Raw genomic sequence first — 12,083 nt, 5'->3', positions numbered from 1 at the left:
GTTTCCCGGCAAGCTTCACGGTGGCGGCGTCAATGCTCGTGCCGCTACCAGGGAAACGTAGTTCTACAGCCTCCGTCGCGGGTTGTTTCCGCGAGAGACGAACTCAGTTTCCCACGTGGCGCTGCGGCAGCCAGTCCGAGGTCGGACTTTCCCGGCCTACAGGAGGGTTTGAACTGGGCAGTAGTCGCTGGCACAGGTTCGGAGTGATGGTACCTGTGTCTTGGGTCTGGGAAGGTTTCGACCAAGATTCGGCACTCTCAATTCCCACCTGATAATTGAGTATCAAAGCATCCCGCTTTCCCCCTAGAGTCCCCAAGCGCTGCTCTCCTGACCAGTCCCAGTTTGGCTTGATAACTGCATCCCTCCCTACCTTTAGTATTACATCTCCACTCCCCACTTTCGATCTGAAGTGTGGCCTTACTGGGCTGTGTCTCTGGTGTTCCGGGCTGGAAGAGCAAAGGCACAAGACGTCAGGGAGCCTTGCGGAAGGTTATGAGTAGGAGCCTGAGCTGGTCTGAGCACCTCGACGTGCTTCTCAATGCTACCGATGGAAATGTGGCCAGGATTAAGGTGAGGGGGCACCTGAGGGCCCCCGTTAGAGGTTTGGGTTTAGGGACACTCAGAGCCTATTGGCCTGTGAACTTTTTTTTTTTTTTTGTAGCAGCGGCTGTATCCTCTTGGAGTCTCCACAGCGGGTGAGTATTGTCCCTTTTCTGCCCCCGTTCTTTTCTTTTTCCAGGATCTGCTTTTTTCCAGTGCCTGTATCATCCACTATTCCAAATTCCAACTGTTTTCTTTCCTGAACAAACATCTGTTTTCTCCCCAAAGTTAGGCCTTACAATCATCCCTTGCTTATTCCCTCAGCAGGAGATTTGGCTGGGACCTGGATTTCCCCTCATCACTTGCCTCCTCAGTCTGGAGTCCATGCTCAACAGCCTAGGGCTCTAGAGACTCCCTTTGTCCCAGAGAGGCTGAGTTGGGGTAAGGCCCATGGTGCATCTTCTCTCTGGGATGAAGTTATTATTCTCCAATCCCAGCTTCAATCCCAGGCTCAGGTAAAGTGTGGAATCCTAGGTGTGTATGTGTTTGTGTTTGTGTGAGATGCCCCTTGCACAGTAGCTCAGGTGGCTTTTCTTGCCTGGGTAGGTGACTGAGACACTAAGACAGGCTGTGCAGGGGCTGTTGGAAGAGCAAGAGCAGCAGAAGTATAAGATCTGTACCCTGGAAGGTATATGGCCAGTTATTTTTTTCCTGCACACAGCTCATTATGTATGCACACAGTTTTGTTACATATCTCCTGTGTGTGCACTTGTGTCTTGATTTGCGAGTGGAATCTGTAGGCTCATGTGTAAAAGTCTCAGAAGGACTGATCCTCAGTTTGTCCCACTACAGCATCACTAAGGTTGCTGCAGGGGAGCCCAGAGCAGAGGGTCCTTCTGGATCAATGCCTGGAGGGGCTGAGAAGGGAACTGCAGGGCCTTCGAAGCCAGGTGCAGGAACAGGCCCAAGCCCAAATACAAACAGGACCACAAAAACGTAGTGCTACTGGTGGCCTTCACCAGGAGCTGCAGAATGAGTAAGTGATGGGCAAGACCTCTCCTTTGGGCCTCTGAATTCTTGGCACTCTGGTAGTGTCCTCAGGGCTTGTTGATTGGCTTTCGAATGACACTGCTGTCATCTGTGCAGGTGTCAACTCCTGTGGGAGGAATCAGAGATTCTTCAGGAGGAGCTGAAATTGCTGCAGGACCAGCTGAGTGAGTAAAAGATTGGGGGTGGGTATGAGTTCACCTGTCCCCTTTTCTGGAAAGCCTTTTTGCTGTTCCAGTAAGTGGCCATAGCTCTGATTTCTTGAGCTGCTCAGAAGTCTGGCCAAGTGTTTTGTCTTGCCTCCATGGTGTGAGTCTAGTTTTCCCAGTCAGTTTGGAATGCTAGACCAGAATGCTTCTGTCTCAGTTTTCAGCACCAGGCTGGGTACAAGGCCAGGAGGAGAAAAGAAAGAAGTTGGAGAACAGCTCTCTTACATTTTTCTCTCATTGAAGGCCAGCACCAGGAGCTGCTGCTGAAACAGATGGCTGAAGGCGGGCAAGCTCAGGCCCACAGCTGGAAGGTAGGACCAGGATCAGACCTATTTCTTCATATCTCCCTATGAAGGCTCCTTCCTTTCTGTCTTTTCTGTTGTGCAGGCAGGCCAGCATACCCTTTCCCACCCCATCTCTTTCTCTCTTCCCTGTGCTGACTCTACCTCCCTCCAAAGCTTTTCTTCCCAAGCCCTCTTCTCCAGGTTGAGAGACTGTCATTGCCCACATGAGGGTTCCATGTGTGCTGAAGATGCCAATGGTGGGGAGGGGGATTCCTCCTGGAGAGGGAGAGGAATGTACCTACCTGGTCCTGCCTGGGCCCATGGTCTGGCAGACGTTGGAGCAGCTGCAAAGTGGCAGGGAGGTCAAGGGTCACACCCTGGAGGCTGCCAGGACAGAGGTCCAGGATGCCCGTCAGGAGCACAACCTCCTCAGGTCAGGGGGTGTGGATGCTTGTGGCAGTGGAAGGGATATGTCTCAGAGGCCAGGCATTGGGGACCAAAGTTCAGCTATCCTAGATTTGACATGGGCTGGTAGGGGTGGTATGGTATCTGGGTTACAGCCTGTAAAGGCAGTACGGGGCATTCTTTACTTGATACAGGGTCACTGAGGTATCTTTATATGTTTGAAGGATAAAGGGAGAGGAGACTGGGGTCCTGGCCTCACGAAGGAGAACAGTTCTATGGTGGAAGGGTCCTCTTGACCCACTATCTCCTTCTCTGCTTCTGATTCTGTTCCCCTTTCCAGGACCTCCATTCACATCCTCCAATCTAAGTTGTCCCTGGCTGCCACCTTCACAATGTCTCTTTCTTCATCTACCTCTGAAGTCAGTCTTCCAGACAGCAACAGTAGCTGGGAAACTAGGTGGGAGTAAGGGCAGGGATCCCAGGTCTGGGGGAGGGTGAATCTGAATGGTGCGTGTGTGTCAGCTGCCTGATTATTTGGCACTGGGTAGAATGGAGTCTCTGCCTCTTTTTTAGTGAATCCATCATTCTGTCGTTACTTATCCCAGGTCAGGCTTGTATGTTCCTCCCCATCAGACAGGCCTAGGGCCTAGTTCTGTGTGTATCATAGTGCTTGCTGATGGTTTGTTTTCTTTTCCCTTTTTATCCCCTTAGATCTCCAGAAGAGCACACTTTCTAACCTGGAGCCCAGCAGCTTTCAGCTTTAGGCCCAGAGCCTTGAGCAGGAGAACATATTCTTTAAGGGCCCCACAATGTTCCTGAGTGACCTGTAAGAACGTGTAAGAGTAGCTTTGCTCACCTTCCCCTTCAAGCCCCTGTTTCTGGGCCCCATGTCCCTCCTTTCTTGATCTAGCTGGTATCTGCCCTCTTACTGAGGCTTGTCACTGCCTGCCCACCAGGCAATAATTACAATAAATGTTTTAACTCTTCCTGATGTTTTCTGTGAATCAGCACCCACATGGGATAGACTCAACTGTACCCTTTCTTCCTCCTGTTACTGGACTGCTTTCTGCCATCCCTCTCTCTGAAGTCCAAGTTCATAGATACTCATAGCTGAGTGCAAGCCCTCTGCTCAGTGGAATTTGGAAGGAGATGGGAGTTCCCATTCTGGTGGGTAGAATAGGTAGGCCAGTATTGCTGTGGGGATGCAGAGGAGGGCAAGACATTTATATAGGCCCTGGACCTGAGCAATAGGAGGCTTCCTCTCCTCACCTCCAGCTTCTACCTCTTAAGGCTTACTCTAGTCCCTCCACATTTCCTCATCCTCAGTAGCCCAGCCCTGCTTGCATTTCTGCAACAGTCTCCTGGTCTCCTTTCTTTCAGTCTCTGCCTCTAATCCAGTGGCTTTAAAATTTTTTGACGTGACCTCCAGTAAGAAATACAGTTTACATTGTGGCCTAGTAAATATACATGTATATATTTATTAGATGAAACAAATTTCATGATTTAATATTAATCGAATCACTAGGGGTGATGTACTCTATATTTCTTGTTATATTTAAAAAAATGCCTTGTGGTTATTAGTTCTAATCCTTCCATCACAAGCTTGCTCTCTGGAAAGTAGATCTTTCTATGTAGGCTAAGGGCAGCTTTACTTGCTTCTTACTTGGATTTTGTATTCTAGAGCATGCAGTCCAAGATTTCCTCAGAAGCAGCAGCATCCCACTAAGGACTCATGAGGTCTCTTCCACCGCTAAATATAGACAAAAGATAATGCCATTCATCCACCCAGTTGATATTTATTGAGCATAATACATACCAGCCCTGGTATGTATTTGCCCTGAGTTAAGATGTGCAGTGGGCTTATAAAGTTCCCAGCTCTTAGCTCCATCTAGCTGGGAAGAGGAGACAATTCTGAAATAAAAGCATAATAAAGGGCTGAGATCAGTAGGGCAGGTTATACGATGCATTCAAGGCCCTGGCCTAACTAGGAGACAGATAATGAAGAGTGGGCCTTTGACACCCAAATAACTATAAGGCAATCCTTGGTTCTTTCCCCTCACTATAAAGGAAATTTCTGACAGTGGAATGGGAGAGATCAGACTTGGGTCAAACAGAACTTGTTCAAAAACCTAAAAACTTGCCATCAAGGCTCATCTTCCTACTGAAGGTACAAGTAACCCCTCTCTTTTACATCTTTCACTGGGCGTGTGATACATATGGTATGATGGCATTATTCAATTATACTTGCTACCAGTGCTGTACCTATTTATCAAATACTTTGCATCAGGCTTTGTGGGAGACAGGTTTAAAAGGTGCCAGGGCTCTAACAACAGAAAAATTAAATAGCAGTGGGGAACAATGGTATTTGAACTGTCACCAGGTGGCAGCACATCATGTGTTGCCAAAAGAATGATACAGAAAAGGCTTTGAGCCAAGGGTACAGGGCTGGGTGATTTCTTTTCTCCTTTTGGAGATACTGTGAGCTACCTGTTAATCTAACTAAACCAGTGTCCTGTTGAGACTACTCTGCTCGAGAACCTTTGACAACTCTCACAGCATAAAAAAGGACAAATTTGGCATTTAAGCTCAATACACATTTAACTTCCATTCTTATCTCCTATCACACATCTTTTTAAAACTTTTTATTTAACTGTAGTTGACACACAATGTTACATTAGTTTCAGATGTACAACATAGTGATTGGACAAATTTATACATTATGGTATGGTCACAAGTATAGCTATCATCTGTCACCATACAATACTATTACAATACCTTTGACTATATTCCTTGTGCTGTGCCTTTTATTCTCGTGACTTACTCATTCTAAAACTGAAAGCCTCTATCTCCCACTCCCCTTCACCCATTTTGTTCCCTGTCCTTTCCAGCAACCACCAGTTTGTTCTCTGTATTTATAGGTCTGGTTCTGTTTTTTGTTTGTTTATTCGTTTGTTGTTTTTTAGATTCCACATATGAGTGAAATCATACACACATCTTTCTTAAATTTTATTGCCACTAGGAATGCACACCACCTATACTCCAACTATTCAAATCCCACTTATCTGTCAAGACTTTTCCAGTAGGAGGCAAGTCTAAAGATGTCTGAAAGGAGGTCTCTAATCCAAGGAAATATTGGTGCAGGAAGGCCCATACTCTGGTGTTTCTTTGCCTGCTCTAGCCCTGGAAACTCTGTTCCAATCTGCTCAGGCGTGAGATTATGAGCACCTGAAGTCCAGGCATATGGAAAGCATGAGGAAGGAAATATGTGCATGGTGAACAGTTGAATAGAATTCTTATTCCCTACCCAGCTGTTTCAAAATCTTCAGTTTTCAAGCCAGCTCATGCGTTCTCTCTTCCAAGAAGGCTTCACCGAATCAATTCTTAGTCTAGATTAATTGTTGCTTCAGCGTTTGAACCCAACTCATTGCTTTTACTATCTCAAGTAGCTAATAATAATAGTTTATGTATCAATTTCTCCCCTACAGTATACCGAGATCCTGCAGGACTCTACGTTCAAATGGCTTTTTCTTATTCAGAGAGTCCTTACTCAGCTATTCCTTCACCAACTGCAAAGCCGCGCCAGTCGAACACATTTACTGTTAGTTTTATTAATTACCAATCGTTTATATGTTTGGCATTTTAATTGTTCCCTCTCGTATTTACTGTCCCGCCCTCTGGAGGTTCCAGGGACTTGAGTTTCCCCCAGGTGTATTCCCTCCTCCTTGATTCCGCCTTTCCAGCACACTGCCTCTTCTGTTTTTAACCTCCTCTTACTTTCTATTGGTTCTCTTCGTCCTCCGGAGTTGGCGCCTAGGGCTGTTGATTGGCTTTCCCGGACGCCTATTGAGTCCACCCTCATACCACGTGGCATTCCTAACGCTAATTGGGCAATTCCACTAGCTGGTTTATCAAGGATCGACGATTGATTGGCTGCTGGGAGGCTTGAGAAGAGGGGCGTGGCCGCCGAGGCCCCGCCCCCAGTCCTCCAGCCTACTTGGGCAGGCGTTTCAGTGGCTCGCGGTCGCGGAGCTCAAGCGGAGCTTTCAGCTGCCCTTTCTGGCGCGCCGTTGGGATCATTCTCCTGGCCCCGTCAAACAGACGGGGGGAACGGTCCCGACTGCGGGGCCATGGCAGTAGCCTCCTTGTCCTTCGCCGCCGTTAGCTCCGCCGAGTCTCCGGCTTCTGCGCGAGGGACCCCCACCGCCTCCGCAGGCTAAGAGCCTCTGCCGCCTCCAAGCTGTGAGGGCTACTATGCTCCCACTTTGCTGCTGCCTCCGCCTCCCGCCCGCGCAGGCACCCCTCTGGCTGCTCAGTCCCGCCTCAGGTAACGCCGAGAGAGCGCATAGGGCACAAACCCGGGGCACCCCGGCCCGCGCGCGCTGCTGCTACACCGCCGCGGTTCCGGAGCATTGGCGCTCGGGTCTCTCAACACCGACAGGACCCCTTCGCTTCCCAAGGTCTTCCTCTAAGCGGCTGGGGACACTTCTCGCCCCTTCCCCTTCCCTTTTCACTTCCCTCAGGGTCGCGGGACAACCCCTACCCCGACCCCCGCCTTCTTGCCTCAGAGGCCAGGAACCCATTAGAAGTTCCTTCGTATCGGGGACCTGGTCCTTGACTCCTCTCAGGAACTTTTCTCATTTCACAGACTCAAGAATCCTTCATTTTCTCGGAGAACTCCTGTTTCAGAGACCTCCAACTCCACACTGAGAGCTTCCCTCGTCTCTGTAATCCCTCCTCCCTCAGAGATCTGGTCTCCGTCACTTTACTTCCCTCAAAACTTCCCTCAAATACTCTTCCCTGGAAACTTTCCATTTCTAAACTCGAAAATAATCCGTCCCCCACCTCAGACACTACTGTCTCCTTCTTTTCTCCTGTCATCCCTCGTTCTCCCTTCTCTGCCTTTTATCTTTCACTTGGAAGACTCTGGACTAAGCCAGTATTTAGATTCAGCTAGAAATGAAACCCATGGTTTTGTTTGTTTTGTTTTTGTTTTTGAAAACCATGTTTGTCTGATCTAAAACCTTTCCGTTTATAACTCTGAGAAAACCTTGCTGAAGAATTTGGACTTTGTTCTGTAGGTATGGGGGGCCACTGAAAGTTTTGTAGGCAGGAATTTGGTATGATTGATTATCTCTGGTGAAAATGTGGAGGAAGAAATGAAAGTGAAGACAGTGTGGAGGTAGATAAAACAAACCTAGGTAGGCAGGAAACCAGTGTGCTACTCTAGGTCAGAGGGGATGAACTGGGATAGTGGTAGGAAAATGAAGACAATGGCATGCAGTTCCAGGAGGCTTCAATTCCATGATGTTTCCAGAGTTGAGAGGGAAGTTTCTGACTTCATTGGTGGGATGTGTTGGTCGTGTTAATTGTAATAGGGATGGAACATAAGCAATTTTGAGGGAAGATAATGTTCCCTTTGGACATGCTTAATTTGAGGTGTTTTTCAGATAATACTGTGGGGTCTGAAAATTGGGAGAAAGGTTGGAACTGAATACATAAATTTGAGGGTCAACAGAGAATATAACAGGGATATTTGAAGACTTGATATGGGATGGTAATACTGAAAGAATAGAAGAAAAGGGCTGTGGACCAGAAGGAACATCATAATTTGAAGGGCAATAGACACCAAGATAGGTTAAAGGAATGGGATAAGAACTGGAACAGAATGGCATTATAATAGAAACCAAAGGAAGAAGGGTTTCAGGATGGGAGGGGGTGACCATCACTGTCAGGTGCTGCAGAAGTCAAGCAGAATGAGGATTAGAAAGAAACCACTGAATTTAGCAATTAAGAGATCTCTTGTTTCCTCTGAAAGACGCTTCAGATAGTGCAGTGGTGGCAATGATAGCAGTAGTCAGATCATAATGGATTGAGGAATAAATGGGAGGCAGTGAGTAAAATTACTCTTTCAACAAGTGTGGTTGTGAAAGAGATGATAGTAGTGAAACATCTTTATTGAGATGAGAATATACTTAGGGGTGCCTGGCTGTCTCAGTTGCTGGAGCATGCGACTCTTGATCTTGGGGTGGTGAGATCGAGACCCACGTTGGGTGTAGAAATTGCTTAGAGATAAAATCTTTTTAAAAGAAAGAGAGAATATATTCTGCCAGATGCCATAAAGATGCTTTATAGATCACAACAGCCTTGTGGTTTAGGTATCAGTATCCTTCTTTTACAATTGGGAAGACTATAGGCAAGAATTTGAACAAAATCTATCTATCTCTGAAACCTGTGTTCTTTCCACTATGGTACATGTGTGTTTTTCTTTTTAGCATGAGTGAAAGAATTTTGTAGATTGAGTGGAAAATTTACCTAAGAAATCAGTTGGGTTTTATTCCTTGACAATAATACAAGTCAAGATGGATAATGATGTGGTAGAAGGAAAAGATGAGGGAGTTTGACAGATGACCTTCTTTTTTTTTTTTTTTTAATTTTTTTAACATTTATTTTTGAGAGAGAGATACAGAGAATGAGCGGGGGAGGGGCAGAGAGAGAGAGAAGGAGACACAGAATCTGAAGCAGGCTGCAGGCTCTGAGCAAGCTGTCAGCACAGAGCCCGATGCGGGGCTCGAACCCACAAACTGTGAGATCATGACCTGAGCTGAAGTCGGATGCTCAACCGACTGAGCCACCCAGGCACTCCAGGTGGCCTTATTTTCTTGATGAGATTAGTTATCTGTAGAGAAGTCAATTATTTCTGGAGACTGAAGGAACTATGGTAAATATTAGGGCCATGGAAATCTTCAATAGGAAATGAAAGAAGAATAGATTAAGGATAAAAAAAAAAAAAAAAAAGAACATTGCTGATCACATTGAGGGCCCAGTAAAAGTTAGAAATAATGTATTTGTAATAGGGCCTAGTAGCATGGATTTTATACTTCTCCAGAAGCCTAAGAGCAGGAGAGCAAGAAAGATGGTTGAATTGATCTAGAGTTGGAATATACAAAAAAGAAAGATAAAATAGAGAGTAACTTTATACTGCTAGTAATAGTGTGGGAGATATGATGGAATCTGAGAGTCCAAGTTGGGATTATAAGTAAAAGCTTGAAGAATAAGCAGACAATGAGAAATATAGTTGAAGATCAGGTTCTTTAAGAAATACAGAATGGGAAAGCTGAGAGTTCAATATTTCAAGGTTAAACAAACAAACAAACAAACAAACAAAACAACCAGGGTGTAACTGTCATAGTGCTGTTGAAGCTAGTGGAAGTATAGGCTTTGAAGTAGTGGGAGGTTATGGGGCTGTGAAGTATGTTGGACATGTCATTAGTATGGATGTCATAGTTGCCCGGGATGATAGCAGGGAATGGAACACAGGAGATGTTGGGGTGTGTAGGTGGGGCTGGTCAGAACTGAGAGACTGAGGATCGAGTTGGAGGTTCTTGGTTACTTGTTAGAAGTAGTACTAGGTGATACAGATGTTTGTGAATTACTGTTGAGATCCTTGGTACTTACTGCCCTGGATATTTGATGTATTCTCTTATACCGATATGTATTTGGGATGGTCTCAAACACAAATCCTTTGAAATTTAGCATATGGTGGGCCTGTTTAATTCTGTTTAAAAGTGTATGTATGGGGGCACCTGGGTGGCTCAGTTGGTTGAGCGTTTGACTTTGGCAAAGGTCATGATCTCACAGTTCATGTGTGCAAGCCCCATGTCGGGCTTGCTGCTGTGACCACAGAACCTGCTTTGAATCCACTGTCCTCTCTCTGCCCCTACCCCGGTCATGCTTGCTCTCTCAAAAATGCATAAACATTAAAAAAAATAAGAATAAAAGTATTGGCAGGCTAGGCTAGGGACTCTCCACCCCAGGATCCCCAATAACATTTTGTGCTTATGTTATTTGTAAAAAGAAAATTACATATTTACATGTACTCATTCCTTGGCTTACTTATAGTAGAAAGCCGACTTGCTTTAATGTTTTTTCCCCCTATGTGAAAGTGTTTATAGATATATTCTTAGTGCCGTACCCTTCATTGTTCTGCAAAATGAATGTTGTGTTGGAATTTGAAACCTGTGATAAGGGCTTTTATAAGAATTTCATCTCCTTCCAGTAAATGAAGCCCAATTATTACAATGTATAGTGTGGGTGATGGTGAATGTTTTGGACCAACAATGGGTATTATACTATTTTCCAAGTCATCATACAGAGATTAATTACTTCAGTGTGGTGTCACTAGTATTATTTTTGCTGAGCACTCAGAGTAGGTGGTTATTTCAGAGAAAAGCCTACTTGTGATTTTTTTCTTTTTTTAATTTAATTTAATTTTTAAATTTATATCCAAATTAGTTAGCAGACAGTGCAACAATGATTTCAGGAGTAGATTCCTTAATGCCCCTTACCCATTTAGCCCATCCCCCCTCCCACAACCCCTCCAGTAACCCTCTGTTCTCCATATTTAAGAGTCTCTTATGTTTTGTCCCCCTCCCTGTTTTTGTATTATTTTTGTTTCCCTTCCCTTGTGTTCATCTATTCTGTGTCTTAAAGTCCTCATATGAGTGAAGTCATATGATATTTGTCTTTCTCTGACTAATTTTGCTTAGCATAATACCCTCTAGTTCCATCCACATAGTTGCAAATGGCAAGATTTCATTCTTTTTGTTTGCCGAGTAATACTCCATTGTATATATATACCACATTTTCTTTATCTATTCATCCACTGATAGACATTTGGGCTCTTTCCATACTTTGGCTATTGTTGATAGTGCTGCTATAAACATGGGGGTGCATGTGTCCCTTGGAAACAGCACACCTGTATCCCGTGGATAAATGCCTAGTAGTGCAATTGCTGGGTCGTAGAGTAGTTCTATTTTTAATTTTTTGAGGAACCTCCATACTGTATTCCAGAGTGGCTGCACCAGCTTGCATTCCCATTGTGGTAATTTTTTTTATAAGTAAGCTCTAGGCCCAACGTGGGCTTGAACTCCTGACCCGAGATCAAGAGTCACATGCTCCACTGACTGAGCCAGGCAGGTGCCCCTTAAAAAATTTTTTTTCCCTTTTAAAATTTTTTAAAAAACTTTTTGTGATACATTTTTTAAGTTTATTTTTATTTATTGTTTGTTAAAAATTTTTTTTAATGTTTATTTTTGAGAGAGACAGACTGTGAGCGGGGGAGGGGCAGAGAGAGAGGAGGCACAGAATCTGAAGCAGGCTCCAGGCTCTGAGCTGTTAGCACAGAGCCTCACATGGGGCTTGAACTCATGAACTCTGACATCATGACCTGAGCTGAAGTCGGATGCTTAACCAACTGAGCCACCCAGGTGCCCCATATTTTTATTTATCTTGACAGAGCAATAGAGAGTAATCAGGGGGAGGGGACAAGACAGGAAGACCGAAGCCCAAGCAGGGATCAATGCAGGGCTTAAACTCACGAACCATGAGATCATGACCTGAGCTGAAATCAAGAGATGGATGCTCAACTGACTGAGCCAGCCAGGCGTCCCTATTTTTCCCATTTTTAATGTAAAAGTTAGCACATGGTTCCCCATTCATCTGTACTCCCTGCCCCCCCATACTGCTTTTTCACATACTATATCTTGGAGACCTTTTTAGATCAGTATGTAAAAAGCTTCTGCTTTCTTTTCTTTTTTTT

The 12,083-nt window shown here is 45.1% G+C and overlaps 2 protein-coding genes across 10 annotated transcripts in view; both read left to right on the top strand.

Annotated features, from left to right (window-relative positions):
• Nucleotides 1-38: 38 nt before the first annotated feature.
• CCDC163 (CCDC163 homolog) lies at nt 39-3,471 on the top strand. 8 transcript variants are annotated; one of them, XR_015254672.1, is made up of 9 exons: nt 44-570; nt 662-695; nt 865-1,055; nt 1,147-1,228; nt 1,393-1,576; nt 1,687-1,754; nt 2,040-2,107; nt 2,826-2,942; nt 3,197-3,471. XR_015254672.1 is itself a non-coding variant. In XM_086716813.1 (8 exons), the coding sequence occupies exons 1-7, from the start codon at nt 493-495 to the stop codon at nt 2,061-2,063; spliced, it is 747 nt and encodes a 248-aa protein (XP_086572939.1). In that variant the 5' UTR covers nt 39-492; the 3' UTR covers nt 2,064-2,107; nt 2,826-2,938. The 8 variants fall into 8 exon arrangements, 7 of the variants coding, with proteins under 7 accessions (XP_086572939.1, XP_086572938.1, XP_086572937.1 ...); XM_086716813.1 differs by lacking the exon at nt 3,197-3,471 and having other exon boundaries at nt 39-570; nt 1,954-2,107; nt 2,826-2,938; XM_086716812.1 differs by lacking the exon at nt 2,826-2,942 and having other exon boundaries at nt 40-570; nt 1,954-2,107.
• Nucleotides 3,472-6,471: 3,000 nt separating this feature from the next.
• The window catches only part of TESK2 (testis associated actin remodelling kinase 2), a 132,965-nt gene continuing 127,353 nt past the window's right edge, over nt 6,472-12,083 (top strand). For both annotated transcript variants that reach the window (XM_086716803.1, XM_025934968.2), the window contains exon 1: nt 6,472-6,809. The gene's annotated coding sequence lies outside the window, so the exon portion shown is untranslated. The remainder of the gene's footprint in view (nt 6,810-12,083) is intronic.

This window comes from Puma concolor, chromosome C1, assembly GCF_028749965.1.
Source record: "Puma concolor isolate L17-30 chromosome C1, mPumCon1.1.hap2, whole genome shotgun sequence".
NCBI classification, from domain to species: domain Eukaryota; kingdom Metazoa; phylum Chordata; class Mammalia; order Carnivora; family Felidae; genus Puma; species Puma concolor.
The sequence above is the reverse complement of the archived record's forward strand: the minus strand, read 5'-3'. Positions and strand labels throughout refer to the sequence as shown.